The sequence below is a fragment of the Porites lutea genome, chromosome 9 (genome assembly GCF_958299795.1).
Source record: "Porites lutea chromosome 9, jaPorLute2.1, whole genome shotgun sequence".
Taxonomy (NCBI): domain Eukaryota; kingdom Metazoa; phylum Cnidaria; class Anthozoa; order Scleractinia; family Poritidae; genus Porites; species Porites lutea.
Window position 1 is genome coordinate 837,370 of NC_133209.1, and position 18,387 is coordinate 855,756.

Here is an 18,387-nt window from a genome sequence, read left to right on the forward strand (position 1 = left end):
ATCTATTGTTTTTCAGTAACGCAGTTAACGTAGCGGTAGGTTTTTTTTTTGCAGCTACTCCAAGTATTTTCAGTTCACTTTCCTGAAGTACTCTCTTATTTTGATACATGATACAGCAGTTTTAACTTCTTCCCGTCTTTTTTAAAAATTAAAGATAAACAAAACCCTTGGTGTGACAGCTTATTCTTATAAATTTCCCCTTATATTGCTAATTACCACTATATTGTCAGTTCGCCCAGGAAATAACTGTCTTGTGAATCCAAAAATGGATAAGCGATACACCAAATGGTGTCTTCAATCTCACTGATATGACTCATGAACACCTGGTTATACGAATCCATCTGGGATATACATGGCGGACTCAAAACGTCGTCAGAGATCTTGCATGTATTTACCTATATTTAATACAGCTAGCAGCATCATTAACTCACAGCCAGCTCTATGAACTAGATGGTGATCTCTTAAAATTTCTGTTTAAACTATTTTTACCCAAATGATTTTATAATAAACGTCAAAAAGGAAATAAATGAATAAATAAATAAACTGATCGAGTCCACATGATCGCAATTTTCAGAAAGAATCGAATCCTTGAACATCACGACCGCAGATAAACCAGATTTAGCTTTCCATCGTCAAAGTGAAACTCACCGAATTCTCTTTGAGCATACTTAATTGAAATCATTAAGTTTTTGCGCAAAAAAAAGAAAACTAAGAGGAACTTTGAAGCACTGGTAGAGCGAGAACTGAATTCTAGCCTCAATTGTTCATTGCTTTGATTTAAAAATTCAGAATTATATTTACGTATCTTTGTCTTATACTTGACAGTCGTTTTTTATTATTTTTAAGTCTAAAAATGACGAATTTTTTTTTGGCCTAAAATTTTTTTCACCCATTTGATTGATTTACACTCCATCTTGTATTTATTCTGATAGAATCTGATGTTGTTTGCTCATTCCATCCACTACTATTCAGATTTACTGTGTTATTGAAATGACGCAAGTTGCTGAAATACAAATCGATTGTCACCGAAGTTCAACCAGAAGTTTTCAGGTTTTTCCGGCAAGGAAGCAAAATAATTATAATAGTCCTTTGCCTTTTAACTAAGATGTTTCAGTTCTCTAGTTTTTTAAATCTTTGAGTTAGACATATGACGTTCAATTTTTTTATAGCAACTGTTAAACTTGTGATAAAAGCGGAAACAGATAAAAATCTAAATAAAGACATGAGTGCATTAAAAAGTTTTTAAATCACTCAAAAGTTCGATTTATATGCATTTAACTTGATGGAGGTTTTTGTTAACTCAAAGTAGTTTTGTTAGCAGCTATATTCTATTCTTTATTTACTTCTCTGTTCGACACCGACCTGATTGAAAAAACAAATGAGCGGCGCCTGGATCTTTAATTTTTTACATTTGACAGAAACAGCTGAACCGATTTTCTGTCAATATTAAAGGTGCTACAGCGCGCTTGAGAGTAGATATTCTTTACTGTCTCGTAAAATCAATTTTGTTAATACCTCGCCAATTTTTCCCATTTATATTTCAGTGCTTTTTGGACCTGAAAGCGGAAAATAACTGTTCAACCGTGCGAAACCTCGATCACGGAAGACTGGTAGCAAGTGTTTATGCAAAGATGGCGGGCAAAGTTGGAGCAGGAAAATGTCTGTAAAAATCCGCTAAAAGTTTCCACTTTTTACCGGGGTTATGAGTCTTATGAGACAAGTAAGCCTTCTGGCAGCTGGCTGCCAGCCATGGAACCTTGATGTGTGCGCAGCGAGCTGTAATGGGGATCGATTTGCCTACTGCGCGACCCTGGCGGTTTACGTTTACGAGGTATGACGGAGAAGTCGTTTTGCGTTCCAAAACCGCGGTTCCCTTTCTATCTTCAGTTTATCCCCGATTTCAGTGTTTTTTCACTCTGTTTATATTTTGGATAAAGAGGAAAATGGTATTAATTTGATTCGTTAAAACTTGATTCACTTGTTGTAGTGACTTTGCATTGTTGAATGTTTATATTTGCCATTGGTTACATTAATCCGCGGTCGCGGTTTGTGGAATGCGTATGACTGCTCAGTATTCCGATGTTACTAGGTAAACACCTTCCCATCTCACCGTCTTTTAAGAGGAGCTGATACTCTCTTCTGAGAAGATGGTTAAATAAACAAATTGTCATCGTTAATTTGGGAATCATTTTATCTTGATAAGTTTATTTACTTCCAAATTCTACTCTTCTAGATTAAAGCTTAACTTTACCGAAATGTGGAAGCAAGGCGACGTTCTCTGGCAGACAAATTTTTCTTTATTAAACAGCGGCTTAAAAGTTCGTGCTATTTGTTCTCTTGTAGAAACATTTTGAGACAACGGAAGGGTTCCATTTTGAAATGTTGCGTTTAGCTCGCTTCTTATATGAAGTGATAGCTTCGTCTCCCGCCCCTCATTGATGAGCACATTTCCATTATCCCTATTCCCACTTGTTCCAATTTTTCAGTAAAATTGGTGATTCTTATTGGAATATTATTGTTACATTTTGCACATCCTATGCAGTAGGCATACTTAATTATAGCATCTTTGGAGGTTATCCGTTATCAGGTAGAAGAGTAATATTATAATTTTTCACATTTATTTAAATTATCTGATAGGTTTGGTGACTTATTCATACTACGGCATAGTGTTTTGTAGACTCCCTTGGAAGTTGTCTTCTCGACATTCTGGGGGGCATCTTATGCATACCTGGAGCTTGAAGAATAATATTATGACCACCTAATCCTGCTTTTTTTTTTTTGTCAGTTGGATCGCCAGTTCAATGAGTTTCGTCTGTCAGCCATTTTAGCACAGCACAAGAAGACAATTACATGCCTTGTTTGGCATTCCAAAAACTCTGACATTCTTGCAACATCCAGCAATGATTGTAGAATTTGTATATGGAGTGTCTCACAACAAAAAGTGATCAGCACCTTGGACAGCTTCAACTCTGTGCCAGTATGTATTGGATGGTGTCCTCATGACCAGGATTCAATAGCTTACATTAATGGGCGTGGACCGATGCAAATATGGAGCTACACTGCCCCTGCTGAAAAGATAGTGTCAAAGTATCTAGAATCTGTGACATTTTTTTCTGATGTAAGCCAATTTCGCTGGAACCATAAAAAGCAAGGAAAACTTGTTTTTGGTCATGTTGATGGCAGTATAACTGTTATAAATCCTGGCCAGAAACCTTTCAAGCATTATTTAAGACCCGAGACTGTTGAAGATCAGGATGAAGAGGACCCTGTGACGAGTCTTGAATGGGACCCGCTATCAGTGGATTACTTGTTAGTTTCCAATGCCTATCAAGGAACAAGACTGATTGATACTGACTCCATGACGGTGATCATGAATTTTAAATTACCAAGTTCAGCAACAAAAATTCACACTTTGGCTTGGGTTCCCTCAGCACCCGGGATATTTGTGACAGGAGGTAGATATAATATCATGAGTTTATGTAATCATACTTACATTGTTTTGACTGAACAGTTTTGCAGTACAGGAAACGTAGTAGGCCTACTGTAGACATGTTTAGGATTGAATTAGCATGTCTACAAAAGCCCCTCTCATCCCACCCCACCATCAGCGACAGTTCATTAGAAAGAGTTCCTTGTGGCAGTAAGCAATGATAGGTGGTTCTATTTATAGCCTAGGAAAAAATTGGCAATGTGGTGATCATCAAGAGAGAATTATATAAGTGTTAATGAACTATAACCCTAACCCTAACCTCATTCGTAACGCTACACTGACTCATAACTTGACTCATAACTCAGTGACTCATAAAAGCTGTTAAACAAGCTTTCTTTTGATGGTGGTAGATGAAAGTTTCCGCTATACATGCATACATCAGACAAATATATTGAAAATTAAAAAAAATGACAAGTAATTACAGCTGGGCTGTGCCCTAGCATTATGGAGTAATAGTTTTGAGCTCCCTACAATTTTTCTCTAAAGCACAGCTCAGCTTTGAACCTAGTCAAATATAAAGTACTCTCTATCCTGAAGATCATTTTGTTATTGATTAATAGACCAAACGTGGGAAGGACCTATGGAGAGTGTGCCAGGAAGTTCAATGAACATTAATTTCTTATCATTTATTTCAGACTCCCAAGCTGGAATTTTGCGCATATGGAATGTGTCAAAAAGCACCTCTATGACAAACATTAAGCTTAAAATGACTGGTTTTCATGCACTTATTGTAGTGGAACCATCACAGAGCATATCGCCAACCAATAATAATGATCATAGCTTTGTTGGATTGTCTTCAACTTCTGCTGCAAGTGAAGCTCCATCTTCACCCAATCAAATTGCATATGCTCTGCCTCCTGCCAGAATTCTTTGCACATTTCTTGATGGTGGTGTTGGATTGTATGATTTAGGGAAAAGGAAATGGAGCTTCCTTCGTGATATGGTGAGTCTAGTTTCTGTATCCCTTAGAATTAGATCAAATGCCTAAGGGTGATTGTTGTGTTACTAGTTAAGTGATACATTTCTTGATCTGATTTAGCAATAATTAATGTCTGTATGCCTTGTTATCCCTTATTAATTTGATCTATGTTGAATTTTGTTAGGGTCATATTGAGACAATATTTGACTGCAAGTTTAAACCTGAAAATCCAGATTTGTTGGCTACAGCATCATTTGATGGAACAATAAAGGTCTGGGATGTCAACACCATGACTGCAGTAAGTATTTGAACTCACTCAGTCTCAGGCCTTGTTTTCTACAATTATGAGGTTTTCTTACTGTACTCACCAATGACTGTGTTTTTTTTGCTTTACAGGTACATTCTTCTCCTGGAAATGAAGGAATAATTTATGCCCTTTCCTGGGCTCCTGGTAAGACTTTGTAAGGCATTATAGTTTAATTCTTAAATTATGTAATCAATTTAAAAAAAAAAGATTATAAGTACTGTTATTTATTATAATGAATTATTGTGATAAGCATTACACTTGTAGGGTTAATCTGAGGTCTTACAGTAGTGCTAAAATCAGTAAAGTATTGGCTCCCCCAAAGTATGATTGATTGCATTTGAAGTTGAAATTAGGTCACGTGACCCTTCCGAGAATCCCCCAAAAATGGTCACCTGACTTTGTCCTTTTGCAAACGCAATAACAACGGTTTGTAGCTCAAATCCTCTAACATTGCTAGAATAGAACTCTGTTAACCCTCTAAGTCCCAATGGTGATCAACATCAATTTTTTCTTAACCATATTTCAAAGATTGTCAAGAGATTAGGTTATGAGAATTAATAAATTGATCACCTAAGCAGCGTGCAAAGAAAGTGGTGTCTGATAGCCTGGGGCTAGTGGATTTTGCTATCGGGCTAGTGAATCTTGTTGTTAACTTGCCCGACGAGCAAGTGATCTTTCTTGAGGAATTCAAATAATAGAAGAACTGTGAGATCAATTCTGCTCTTCAAAAAGCTTTTGGGGCTAGTTGAAATGATGTCTGGGCTAGTAAATATTATCTTCAGATAGCCCGAATGGCAAGCTGTAAAACTGATTTTCTTTGCACCCTGACCTAAGAGAAAATGCTTCGATCTTGTATCAAATTCTCTCAACACATTCTTTAAGGAAATGTATGGAGTTCAGTTTGGAGAATTCATATGTGGATATTGGGGCTTAAAGAGTTAAATCTCTCTGCCAGCTCCACCTGTTCAGGGTCCCCACATAGCCAGTATGATCCATGGTTTTGTAAGATTATAATGACTCGTTGAACAATACTTACTTTTTACTTTTTGTGCTGTTGTTGTTGTTGTCATTTGTAGTTATTGCATATTGTTTGCTAATAAAATTGTGTAAAAATAATAATAAAAAGATTGTAATGGCTAACTTTCTGGGTAAATTTTCAAATGCAGCATTTAACTTAAAAACTGTTTTATAGGAGATGTGAATTGCATTTGTGGAGCAACAGCAAAAAATGGTGTCTTTATCTGGGATATAAACAAAGGGAAAATAATCAAGAGGTTTACTGAGGTAAGTTAACCCAAAAATTGTTACCACAGATAGCAAAGTTGAGTTTGCAGAATATTGATGCATGCATGTAAAGTTACAGGTAATTAGCTTGCTGTTAATTTTTTTTTCAATAGCATGGTAAACACAACATTTACAATGTGAGCTGGAATCACAAGGATTCACGAAGGATAGCATCCTGTAGTTCTGACAAATCATGGTGAGCCATATTTACTGGGCATTTGATAGAAAGGTTTTTTTGGTGGTAAGTCAAATTGGAGAAGTAGTCAATAATTATAAGTTGTGTTCTGCAAAATGTTAATTTTCACTTTTAAGTGAAACAACTGAAAAGTGACTTCACGTAAAGTGCATTTTTTTCTGCTTAGTTACTGCAATTCGAGTTGTAAATAAAATAAAAAAATACCTTATTTTTTGAACTCGATATGCTATTCGAGGTAATAGTACAGTATAAATTATGATTACATCACACTGTAAATAATGTTCACTTTTTAGTGTTGTGCGACATGTTGATGGCACTTTGGTCAAGAGATATAAGCACCCTGGATCAGTTTATGGCTGTGACTGGAGTTTGAACAACAGGTAAAGATGCAAATATATTTCACGAAACGAATTAATAATATGTAGTTATCAGTATCAAACTTGATGCTTTTATCTGATTTCAGGGACATGATTGCGACAGGCTGTGAAGATAAATGTGTCAGAGTGTTTTATGTGGCTGCAAGCACTGATCTTCCTTTAAAGATCTTCTCTGGTATGCATATTTTTTAATTTGCCAAAACTAAACTGAATTTAAATAAAGTAAAGAAGCATGTAGAGATGATATACTGTAATCCTTGGGGAGATATTTCATATTGAGGCATATCTTGCTTGTCCTTGAATTCATTGATACATATTAATCATTATCAAATATAAATTGGTTGATTATTAGTTTCCCTTTCAGTCAAGTTAATTCGTAAGAATGGCAAAAGTTTTTAACTACTCTGTACTGGTCAGGCAGTGAAAAAAAAATCTAAAAATATGTTTTTGTACAGAGAAAGTTATATTTTGTTGTTCTATTGTTGATTTGGAGGTTCATTTCCTTAGGTCACACGGCAAAGATTTTTCATGTGAAATGGAGTCCCATACGTGAAGCTATTCTCTGCAGCGGGTCAGATGATGGGTAATAAACTTTGTTTTCTTATTTCTAACTTTCATTGTGGGCTGTTAAATTTCTAGTATCAATTTGTAAGCACTGTTCATAGTATTGTCTTTATGTAATCTGTTTTATGTCTGTAAGCACTGTAAGTACTTGTTCTTGTAAAGATTGCAATAAAACAGTAATTATTAAATAATAAAATCAATTGCACCCCACCTGGCCTGTACTTCGTGATGTTCAGATATTTGTGACTTTTAGTGAATATTAAAGCAGTTTTGATTTGTAGAACAATGATAAGCAAATTATGACTTAAAGGCAGCCTTAACAAGCTGTAGTAATTTATTTATTCATTTTCTTGTTTTGAGCAGCACCATAAAAATCTGGGATTATACTGAGGTAAGACACTAATACTGTCTTCAACATAATTTGTATTTTTAGCTAAACGAAAATGTTAGATTGCCAAAAAATTCTCCTACCTTGATACAATGAGGCTGCCTCATATTTGCACAGTGTTGAGTAGGAGACAAAAACCATAAGTTTTCACAGAAAGTAACCAGAGCTGGTTCTAAACTGTATAGAGAGCACAGAATACTTAATTTCTTTGATTATTGTAACACTTTACATTTGAATTGGATTGACATTGCTCCCATTTTCTCCATAGGACTCCTGCATTAACACGCTTCAAGGACACAAAGCCCCTGTTAGAGGTCTACTCTGGAGTCCAGAGATCCCATACCTGTTGATATCTGGAAGCTGGGATCATGCGATTAGAATATGGGATACAAGGTACTGGACATAATTCTTTCTGTATGCAAAAGAAGGTCAACTTGGAAAGTTCGATGAACTTTGATTCCCTTACAAAGGAATTAACAAATAGTTATTATATTCTTTATATCTGTATGAAATAACACTTCATTTCATATTTTTAAGAGATGGATCTTGCTTAGAAACCGTGTTGGATCATGGAGCAGATGTGTACGGTATGTAGCCATACTTTCATCACCCACAGGCTAAAGTTACTTATAGGGGGTCTATAGAGGGAGCGTGTGAATCAACGAACTGAGATTATTTTCCTTGTCCAATGCCACGCCCTTCATTCATATAAAGCTCCACCAATGCTTACCTCATCTCTAGAAACTTTTTTATTGTTCTAAGAGGATTTTTTCCAAACAAGTTCGGAGAGAAGATAATAATTTTTAATGAATTCTTCATTTTGCTTCATGCTAGCCACAGCCTTCCGAGATACGCATTATGTTGTCTTGTTTCTGAATTTCTTTTGCGTATTCTCTACTCCGGCTTAGAGGTCACCTTGTTGCAGCAGCTTGGCTGGATAAATCTTTGTGAACCTGCGTTCTATATATATATATATATTGTTTACCATAACAGGTTTTTTAGTAACTTACTATACATTTTGTTAATTGTAGGCCTTACTTGTCATAGATTCAGGCCGTTCACTGTAGCATCTTGTTCGCGTGACTCAACTGTCCGGATCTGGTCTTTGTCGCATTTGGCCTGCTCCTTACAGATTGACGTCCTGGCCAAAAAACCTTTGGAAGAGATCGTCACACCCAATACTGGTATGGTATCTGCACAGATATCAGAGATTTTGTGTGTTTGAAGAAAAGTAATTTCGTTGCAAAACAAAATTACTTAGGAACTCGCAAATTTTAATTGACGACGTTTTGCCTCTTGTAAAAACGACTCAACAGTTTTGAAAACTGACTACGGGTATAAATCGCTTCGGTCACGATCTTTAATCGAAGAACATCACTTCCCTCGAAGCTTATTAAACGAGCATAAATAAATGATTAAATAACTAAATAAAACGTTGTGTAAGGTAGAAGAATTTAACGGACGTTTTTGGTTTCCATAGAAACGGCCATGTCCAGTGGAGGTCCGCCGCTGTTAAATGGACGAGTCTCTCGTGAATTGAAAGCGACTGTTGCGACTAAAGGCGACAAGTCTCATATGTCAGCAATCAAACTTCTTTCGGATTTCTTTACGGTAATTCCAGCTGCAATTTCTTTCTCGTTAATATTGCTACCCTGTCTTGTGCCTTTGCATGAGAAGAATGCTGTTCTTTATTACATGAAACTCCTAAAGTTGTGGGTCCGTTGCTTTACTTAAAGAGAATACTCCTCCTTCAAAGACTCTTGCGCCAGGAAATTTCTCTCGCGAAATGAGTTTTTTTTTTAACAAAATAAGAAAGGGTTTTCGTAACTTTTTAACTTACTGTATGTACTTTTTGTCAGCTGTTTGCTGGAGTAATGTTACAACAGAGGATGCTATTGGAATTTCTGTAGTTTGAAAATTAGTCTTCAACGTCACTTGACAGTTTTATTCACTCCCCTCTTTAACATTTGCTAGCTGCCAAGAAAGACGAAAACCTCCCTGCTTTATAACCTGCCTGATTTTCGTTCAGTAGAAATGAATATTGTTCCTTTTTGTCTTTCAATTTTTTATTCCTCAGCCTCCTTGTGGAGGGCGGAACTTGTGGGACTTGGTATTAGTATTGTGCGATGGTGAAGAAAGTTCATTACCAGCATCTTACAGTAAAGGAATTATTCACAGCAAACATCTAATCAAGTATAAAGCAGTGAGTATGCTACTGCTGTTAGTTCAAGCTCAGGTTTTTCATCATTAACTCGCTTTCTCACCTTTCTTTGTTCATATTACAGATGATACTGATCACTCTTTAGGTCGCTTTCTTTGTTTGATCAACTCGAAAAAAGGGTAACAAACTTGTGCATGTGATAGATGTACTCAAAACCGTGCTGACAGAGAGAAGCTTTCAGTGACTAACTTTATTGTGTTTTTAAGTCCGAAGCACAGGAATTAGAAACAGTACGAACAAGCAGAGCAGGAAGGATGATGGCCAAGAGGGAAGACAGAATAAGAGAAGCTGCCAGTTTGCAAGTCAAGATCGGTCAGCTGCAAAGATACTGTGAACTTATGGTTGAACTGGGCGAGGTAAACCTTAGGACACTTAAGCGCTCCCTACATCGTACGAGAGACAAAAAACGAAAAGCGATCTGTTTTATGCTTGAAAACCTGGCTGTATACTTTTTGAGGATTTACTTGTCCAAAGGATAAGCAAGGTTGATGACCTACTTGTCCACTGATCAAAACCACTTGTCTGGGGCAAGTGGACACCGTTTTGGTCGCACCCTGAAACGATCATCATGAATGTATTATCTTATCATCAGCATTGTCGAGTTCACCGTCGCTGTCGTCTTCAATACCATTACCTCTGTCTTTTGCAGACAATTATTTCACCCTGGCCGTCTGTATAGACTCTTTTTCTCAGTACTCTTTATTATAGACTGCAAAACAGTCGGGGTTTTTCTCAAAATCAGTAAAGAAATCGTTAAAGCGTGGCGTAAGAGTCTTACGCGCGCGTAGCAAAAAAAAAACGGATTCTTAGCGTCTCTCCCCAGTCTCGCTCTCTGTTTTCAGCGTCGTTCCAGACCTTTTGTTTGACTGCTCGCGCGTAGGTACTTGAATACCCAAAAATACGGACTGTTTTGCAGTCTATCTTTATTATTTGTTTACTCGATAGTGGGACAGGGCTTTGGCAATGGCGCCAGGGGTGTCGATGGATTACTGGAGAGAGCTGACGGAAAGGTGCGGAAACAATTCTCAAATTCCTTTTTTTGGTCATCTTTTCAAGCTTTAATGCCTTGATTATTGGTAAAGTAGACTAGAGCGGTTTTCATTTGAGTGTCGAAAAGTAATTGGTTTTGCACTTTCTACACGATGCGATTGGCTTAAAAGATTGGCGCCACCTTTTCATCCAATCAGAAGTAAAACCAAAGCCAATTGTGACGCGCTCGCATGCATTTTCCCGCGCTTTGCGTCAGCCACATGTAATTACTTCGAGTTTTGATTGGTTCAATGTCTTGTCTGTGTCCTATGTGATTGGCCAGAGTAATTACTGTGGTTTTGGTTTTACGACACTCAAACGAAAACCACTCTAAACGGTAACTCAGTCTGCCTAACCCTTTCGTGGAAGCAAGTCCATCTGAGTTCCTTTCACTTTTGCCGTTAGTAATATAGTATTTCGTTGGGATGTAGCCACGCAAAAAGTATGCATCACTAGAATTCGCCACTTAAGCAACCAGGGGCCGAGTTAACGTTCGCAAAGACTTCTGGGACTGTTACTAGGCAGAGGGGAAAAATTGGCCAACAGCTGACCGGCGCGTCCCCAGCAACCATCCCAGAAACAACTGCGCGGCACATTTCGGCTACAGTCGCCTTCTCTTTTCTAAAGTTCCAAAAAAAAGCAAGTTGAATTTTTAATGCGAACATCTGTGATGCAAATCTAAGCGTTTTTGCTTGTGTCTTCGTTAACTACATTAGTATGGCTATGCTGAGTTAATCCCTGTTTGTCCGCTTTTGAACTTTGTCGTAGACGCACTGCTCAGCTCATGAGGGAGGATAATGATGCAGCTGTTCCTTACTGCGCTGCTTTGGGAGATGCAAACAAGGTACCGGCCATCACACAATGACTTGATTGACTTTTTCTCACATTTTGTTTTCTTTATTCATTTTTATTCTTTTTCTCGGACTTTCTGCATATGAATTCACTTCTTCACTTTAGAAGGTTCTCATTTTACAACTCGAAAAACAACAACAGCACCAACAAACAAACAAAGAAACAAAAACCCAGTTAATCCAGCAGAATAACGTTTCATTAGCGATACGATATCCTAGCTCAAGTTTTGCTCGTTCTTTTCATTTCCAGTTGGTTTCATTCTTTACATCACGTGGCCAGCTTCATGACGCACTATTGGTTGCTCAGGTGGCGTGTGAGGGAGGTATTTCATTACCGCCGAAGAAAGAAACGACACCTCTGGATCTTAAGAAAAACGACATTTTACCCTCGCTGACAAACTTTATGACCGATGAGAACAAAGGGTGAGCAATTGTAATGCAGTGATGTTTTAGTGCTGGAAGCAAGGCTTCTTTCATGCCGCAAATAACAGTTTTCTAACCCAGTTGAAAAATCGGTGGTGTTTAGTTGCCGCATAAACGATTTCGTAAGTGAAATATCTGCAAGCGACGATTCCTTAGTGATGGTTGCAACGTTACTCTTCTTGTCGTTCAGGTCGACTTTTGAAGTTTTTTTAGTAAGGGAAACGGGAGACTCGAAAATCAAAAATCCAAGTTTTCCCAACAGAAGTAGAACCAATAACGTACACAAGAGACGTTATTACAGATCCTTTAAGCTCGCCCTAAAGCCCGCCTGAGAGATCCTAGTAACTCCTGTGGATGCTAGTCCGGATGCCTTACCACTGAACTATTAGAAATTCATGGGACAATACTGGGAATTCATCGTTTGTTGCTACATTTTGTAGGCTGCTTCAGTCCACGAGCACAGCATTAGCAGACTGGTATTTCTACAGTGGGCAGCCTGTGTTGGCTGCTTGTTGTCATCTGGCTGTTGGTGATGTCAAGGTTAGAGCTCATGAAAGATTTTATGTAAATTGCCTTATTGTGTAGTCTTATCATGAAACCTTACTAAGTACTATGAGTTGAAGCCACAACTCTCCATGGGTAGTTTTCGCTATACCGGCCTTTCCACAACTTTTTGTTCTTTCAAAACTCTAGCAAACACGTTTTCACTTTTCCAAAACTCTTAAGTCTCTATCCGCCTGTAACCTCTCCCCCAAGAACTGAATTAACTGGATTAACAAAAGTAGGGCCCACATGAGAAAAAGCGATTTCCTTGTTTAGAAGTAAAGTCATTCTTTTCAGTTGGATTTGATTTGTTACTTTAAGATGTATCTTTGTGGAATACATTACCACCAACGTGTATTTCTTATCCTTAACAATTATAATTCTTTATAACTTAAATTCTCTAATAATTCTAAAATGTTATTTTGCATTATTAAGATTAATTATTTGCACATTTTATTCAACAGTTACTTGAAAATGTCACAGATATGACCCCAGGGGCGGATCCAGGGGAGGAGCCCGGGGGGGGGGGGGGGGCTGGGGCCCCTTATTTTTGGACCAAACTAAGGCCCAAAGTGCCGAAAAAATTTTTTTGAGACCGCCCCCCTATTGTCAGGGTCTAGATGACCCCCCCCCCCCCCCCCCCACCTGATCTTAAAGTCTGGATCCCGCCCCTGGACCCGGCTACCAAATATAGACATGTTTATGTTCTTGTATGTTGACGTCATTAGCATGATGCCCTGTTTGTTTTCAGTTTGCGTTATCCAAGCTCATTCGAGGCAACGAGCTTGAACTCGCTGTCAGCATAGGAATGGTACTAAATGATGACAGCCAAATGCATCACTTAGCTGTGGAATTTTTGGCAAGAAAATGTGAAAGATTGGGCAAATGGTAAGAGCTTTAATCATCTACACCGTTTTATACGTTAAAAGCAGAATGTATTTGTCGTTGCTGTTCCGACCTCTTGCCAGTTCGGTGACTGAGATGCTATTTTTGTCTCTATTTATTTTAGGGACTCTTGTATTGCCTTACTGAAGTTATTACCATCCAGCGGAAACTACCTGGTCAAGTCATGCGCGAGATGCCAGGGAACAGTTACGGAATTAAACGAATTGCACGAAAAGGTAGCGTAACCTCGCTACTGTTACAGTTGGCATATTTCAATGCATCAGCATGCAAACACTGCCACAGAAAAGAACTAGTCACTCGGAGTTTCAGCCTCCAGAGTATCGAACATATGCAACATCAAACAAATAAACAAACAAACTTTCAATGATCCCAGTTCAAGATTTCATATTTGAACTCAAAAGGTAGAACCCGCACTTTGCACAGCTACGCAGATAGATACTGCTCAGTAGCCTTGATATTTTGATGGTAATACTTTGGATCTTATCCTCTTAACGGCTGCAGCGAGACAAATATATGGGCTTATGATAAAAACTAATACTGAATCTCTTACGGTGGTGATGCGGTCAGTATCAACTTCATAAGTGATGTAGTGTAACTTTCTTTTGTTTTTGTGTGATCACTTATCAGGCGGGGTTACCAAGTGTGGAGGAATGTTTACAGAAAGCAGAACAGTTTTGTGATGAGAACAAATTCCTGGAAGCCATGAAGTATTACCTTGTTTCTTCTTCACCTGAGTTAGCGCTTGATATCGGCCTGAATCTTGTGCGAGGTAAGATTGCCGGCGGTCCTAGGTTCGAGATTCGCTTCCGCCAACAACAGTATTCTCGGTCGTTCCTGGTTCAAATCTTGACCCATGTTTGTTATTTGCTATCTGGTTGCCTCTTGTCAGTTTGGGTTGTTCTGTTTGCATGATTTCTTTGTTATTGCCTGATAGGGAGTTTACCACAGGGTAAGAACTTTGTTTTGCACCGTATGTTTTTCTAGGCTCTTTTGTGCTGACTTCTTTTTTTCATTGTTTTTACGTCATCCTTAGAAGTTTAACAGGTTCTTACACCGAGGATGAGCTCTGATAGGAGTGCCTGAAAACTAGTTAGAGCAGCGAGGTTAGACTTGCCTACAAGTCGAGATCAAAATTTTTCCCGAGCGCAAAGCGAAGCGGGCCTACTACCGTAACCGGAAATGAAAAGCGTAGGACTTTGGGAAAGTCTACAGCGAAACGTACTTCCACCGTAAACAAAGCATTTACCATTTATCGGCGTTATATTTTCTTCGAACTTTGCCATATCTATTTTTAATGTAAAGGTTTCCCGGTATGTAAGTAATCTTTTTACTTGTTTTAGATGCCATGAGAAAACCCTATTGGGTGCTGGATGAAATACTAGGTGTGGTCCAATTAATGTCGTGTATTAGGACAGACCGCTTACAGCAAAACAGGATTTCCAAGTAAGACATTTTTAGCGGAAAATACATTACTGGTATTTACACGGAACTAGCCCAGTTGTACTGTTTTATCGTAAACACGACTTGACATCCAGACCTTTCGTCTCACAAATGCCCGCATTTCTCACTAACAGTTAAAAAAAAGGCTGTGGATCATTGATGTCTGCGGTAATGCAACCTTCCCTCAAAGATCATGTTGTTTATATCCAAGATTGCCATGAAAGTAAAGAGACTTTTTGGATGGGTATCCTTTTAATTCAGTGTGACCATTCATCCACCCAGCTTGATAGCTGACTTCATGCGTTTTTTTAAAGAAGGAAACAAAACAAAACAAAACTGTGTTTAAAAAAAAAAACACCCAGTAGGACTGGAGGATCTTGTCTTTGATTCTATTGGTATCACCTTGAATATCTACACTGAAGGAGCGTTCAAGATAATTTTAACCCACGGCGATAATTTTTGTCGTTCCTCCGTATAGGCAAAGACAAGAACTTCTTGCACTGAGTGCATACGTTGGAGCGCTGTTAGCAATAAGGAGAAAGTACGATCCAATCGTCCATCCTCTGTTTAAACACGCTAGGTAAGACTGATATTATTTGAGATTTTATTCCTCTCTTTACTGCTGCCAATTATTTCAATATGACGGTGTCCAACAAGAAAGCCCTTGCTACTTTGGACACCGTACACAAATGAACTTAATATCTTTTAGTTAATTATTATTTGTAGCTACTTTATTTTCCTACTATGTACACTTATGTAAATATCTTCTATAGTGTGAATAAAGAATTGAATTGAATTGAATTGAATTGACTGAATTTAGTTTTCAAGCGCAATTGGTAAACAGTTCCAGCATAATTTGTTCATCGATTTTTGTGTTTAAATGTCAGTTTTCATTAAAAATTCAAAGGGCAATGTTAACTCCTTTTTATCTGACGTTCGTTTTCCAATGAAACCGTGAGTGCTTAGCGAGCTGGTTTCGAAGAGAATCAAGGCTGGCAATGACCTTGCTTTGACTCAACCGTCACTGTCTTCGTATATCGAAGTGGATTTCGCTTTCCATTCTAACGCTTATTAACAGTTTGCACATTTTTATTTCTGTGCGCAAAGTAGCACGACGCCCAAAGCAGTTCCTCTGACCACTGTCCTAAAAGCCTCTGTTTTGTTACCCTGCGAGCAGTTAATTGAGAGCTTTTGATTTGAGGACGAGATCGAGTATGAGATTTAACTTAAAGTTTTTGCGCGTATTCTCAAAAAAAAAAACTGCCGGACAGCTTCATTTTACTTTATTTCACCAAAAAATGTCATTATTAGTACGGTTATTTATACTCCGCCGATAGCAAAATGATAAAATTCCGAACATTTGATAACTTGTTTTGGCCACTAAGACATTCTCGTTAAAACTCGTAGAAGAATGACGATGGCTGTCACATTTTCCCGCCAAAATGACGTTGGTTCGCGCACGCGCACCACTTAGTATTGAGAAAATCTCGTTCTCATAGTTCTCATCTTTGAATCTAAAGCTCTCTAATACGCTACTTGGGACGGCTTCGCAAATGCTAACAGCCATCCTGGAAAGAAACCTCTGCCCACAGGGCATTTTTTTGTTGGTTAGAACTGAAAACCATATTGTCAAATTCATTTGATTTCTTTCTGTTCAAGGCAACTGTTTCACACGGACAAAGTGGACTTGGCGGTCACAACTTCTCAACTTGAAATGGAATCCGAAGCCTGGCTCGCATACAAACAACCTCTCAAGTGAGTAGCCAGTCTCCACTGAATTCTCTTAAAAGATTCATTGTTCCTGGTTTGTATATTGCAGAGTCACAGGACACCTACATTACAGGAGGGTGACCCTGTGTTGTAGTATAAAGCAGGTATCAGTATTGCGCTACCCTCCTCCCTACACCTGGATGGTAGGCTAGTCGATCGCAGAGGCACCTCTGGTATATTTTCTGATTCGCTGTCTGATATTCTTTATTTCCAGTCCGTCGGTGACGCCTTCTCAAGAACAGAAAGCCGTGTGGGACTCTCTGCTAAATCGAGTTGGTAAGATACGTTCTCTGTCGAAAAAAAAAAGAAAGTTTAGGATTGTTATCTTTGATTTGTGGCGGACTGGAGAGGATTAAGAATTATTTGTCGACACTTTAAGGCCGCTATGGACGCTTTATGTTCTTGACCGTGCACTGACCACTCTTGCTTGTTTTAAGGAAGAACGATTCGACTTTTTTTTTCAATTTCTGCTTCCTCCAGGGAAAGAGCCATCGATATACTTGACGGGTGTGGATATGGTTACAGGTTCTTTGCTTCCCAGCCATTCTGATGTTCAATTGTCTTGCCTCACAGGAGAGCGAATCAAGGTATAAATAATTAGACGTACCAGTAGTTACTTCCGTTGAATCTGGTGCTTGCATATACTGAGTGTAATAAAGCTTGACAATAGATGAAAGGGGTGGTGGGGGGTGAGGGTGTTGTTGCACAATTTCTTGCGTCCAGGGCTCTTGTTAAAGGCTGTCGAGTAAATAATATAAAAACAAGAAAGACTGAGAAAAATAAAGACTGTTGTCACTTTGTCATTTATATGTTTCTTCCTTTTTCAGGGCCAGGCGTTTTTTTTGAATGACGGACGCTCTGTAATGTCATTAAACAATGCACTGATGTGGGCCAAGGTAAACGCCTTTTCACTAGTAGGTGCTGGAGTGCGTCTTGAGCCCTTCTGAAGAATGAACTATGACGGCAGTATCGTGACAGATGTCATGAAAGACGTCACGGCTTCTGTCACGATAGTGTCGCGGAACTACTGCGATAAATCAATAGACGAATCCTTTCATTGTTAGTGTCTCGAGGGATGTAATGACTACTGCAACAAAACGTGCCTGGGATGTAGTTGTTACCCCGATCTCAGAAGAACTGCCACCTTATCCCCATGGCAGCGTTACGACAGCTTCATAAGATGGCTAGAGTAGACTAGATAAGTGCGCATGTAAGCTCAAGATATACTAGAAATACGTTGATTGCAAAACCTTGTTAAAGGAGGCGTGGCTCTAATGATGGAACTTCGGCTTCCCGCCCCCTCCCGTCTTTTGTCAGATATCTGATCCACTAGATATACGATAGCCTGCGTAGCATGGCGGTTTTGGTTGGGCGCGCTAAGTAATAAAGGCGGGTGAGGGCAGAGAAGCCGCGAGGAGACTGGGGCGGGAGCAAGCGAATTTCGCGGCTTCGCCGCTCTTGTGCCTGGCTCGACAAAACCGCCATGCTACGCAGGCTAGATATACGAGGGCTGAAGATCAGATCTTATCTTGGGACAAGACTTAGGCGTTTTGTTGAATATTTAAGTGAACTTCCCTCTGAGTATATCAGGAGGAATATTGTGATCCAAACGTAATTTCTCCTGTGGAGAATTAAGAAATTCGTGCCGGTTTGAAGCAAGAAGAATTTAAAGCTGGTCT

General features: G+C 38.7%; 1 protein-coding gene across 1 annotated transcript; it reads left to right on the forward strand.

The window, feature by feature from the left end:
- Nucleotides 1–1,625: 1,625 nt before the first annotated feature.
- Nucleotides 1,626–18,108, forward strand: LOC140947320 (WD repeat-containing protein 17-like). Its single transcript, XM_073396385.1, has 30 exons — nucleotides 1,626–1,831; nucleotides 2,786–3,455; nucleotides 4,126–4,433; nucleotides 4,594–4,707; nucleotides 4,806–4,860; nucleotides 5,909–6,000; nucleotides 6,114–6,196; nucleotides 6,490–6,576; nucleotides 6,660–6,748; nucleotides 7,081–7,156; nucleotides 7,501–7,528; nucleotides 7,794–7,918; nucleotides 8,063–8,112; nucleotides 8,557–8,709; nucleotides 9,006–9,136; nucleotides 9,603–9,728; nucleotides 9,953–10,102; nucleotides 10,692–10,756; nucleotides 11,544–11,619; nucleotides 11,877–12,049; nucleotides 12,490–12,589; nucleotides 13,344–13,480; nucleotides 13,602–13,713; nucleotides 14,126–14,267; nucleotides 14,839–14,941; nucleotides 15,417–15,518; nucleotides 16,598–16,693; nucleotides 16,923–16,984; nucleotides 17,189–17,295; nucleotides 17,536–18,108. The coding sequence occupies exons 1-30, from the start codon at nucleotides 1,703–1,705 to the stop codon at nucleotides 17,653–17,655; spliced, it is 3,861 nt and encodes a 1,286-aa protein (XP_073252486.1). The 5' UTR covers nucleotides 1,626–1,702; the 3' UTR covers nucleotides 17,656–18,108.
- Nucleotides 18,109–18,387: the final 279 nt, after the last annotated feature.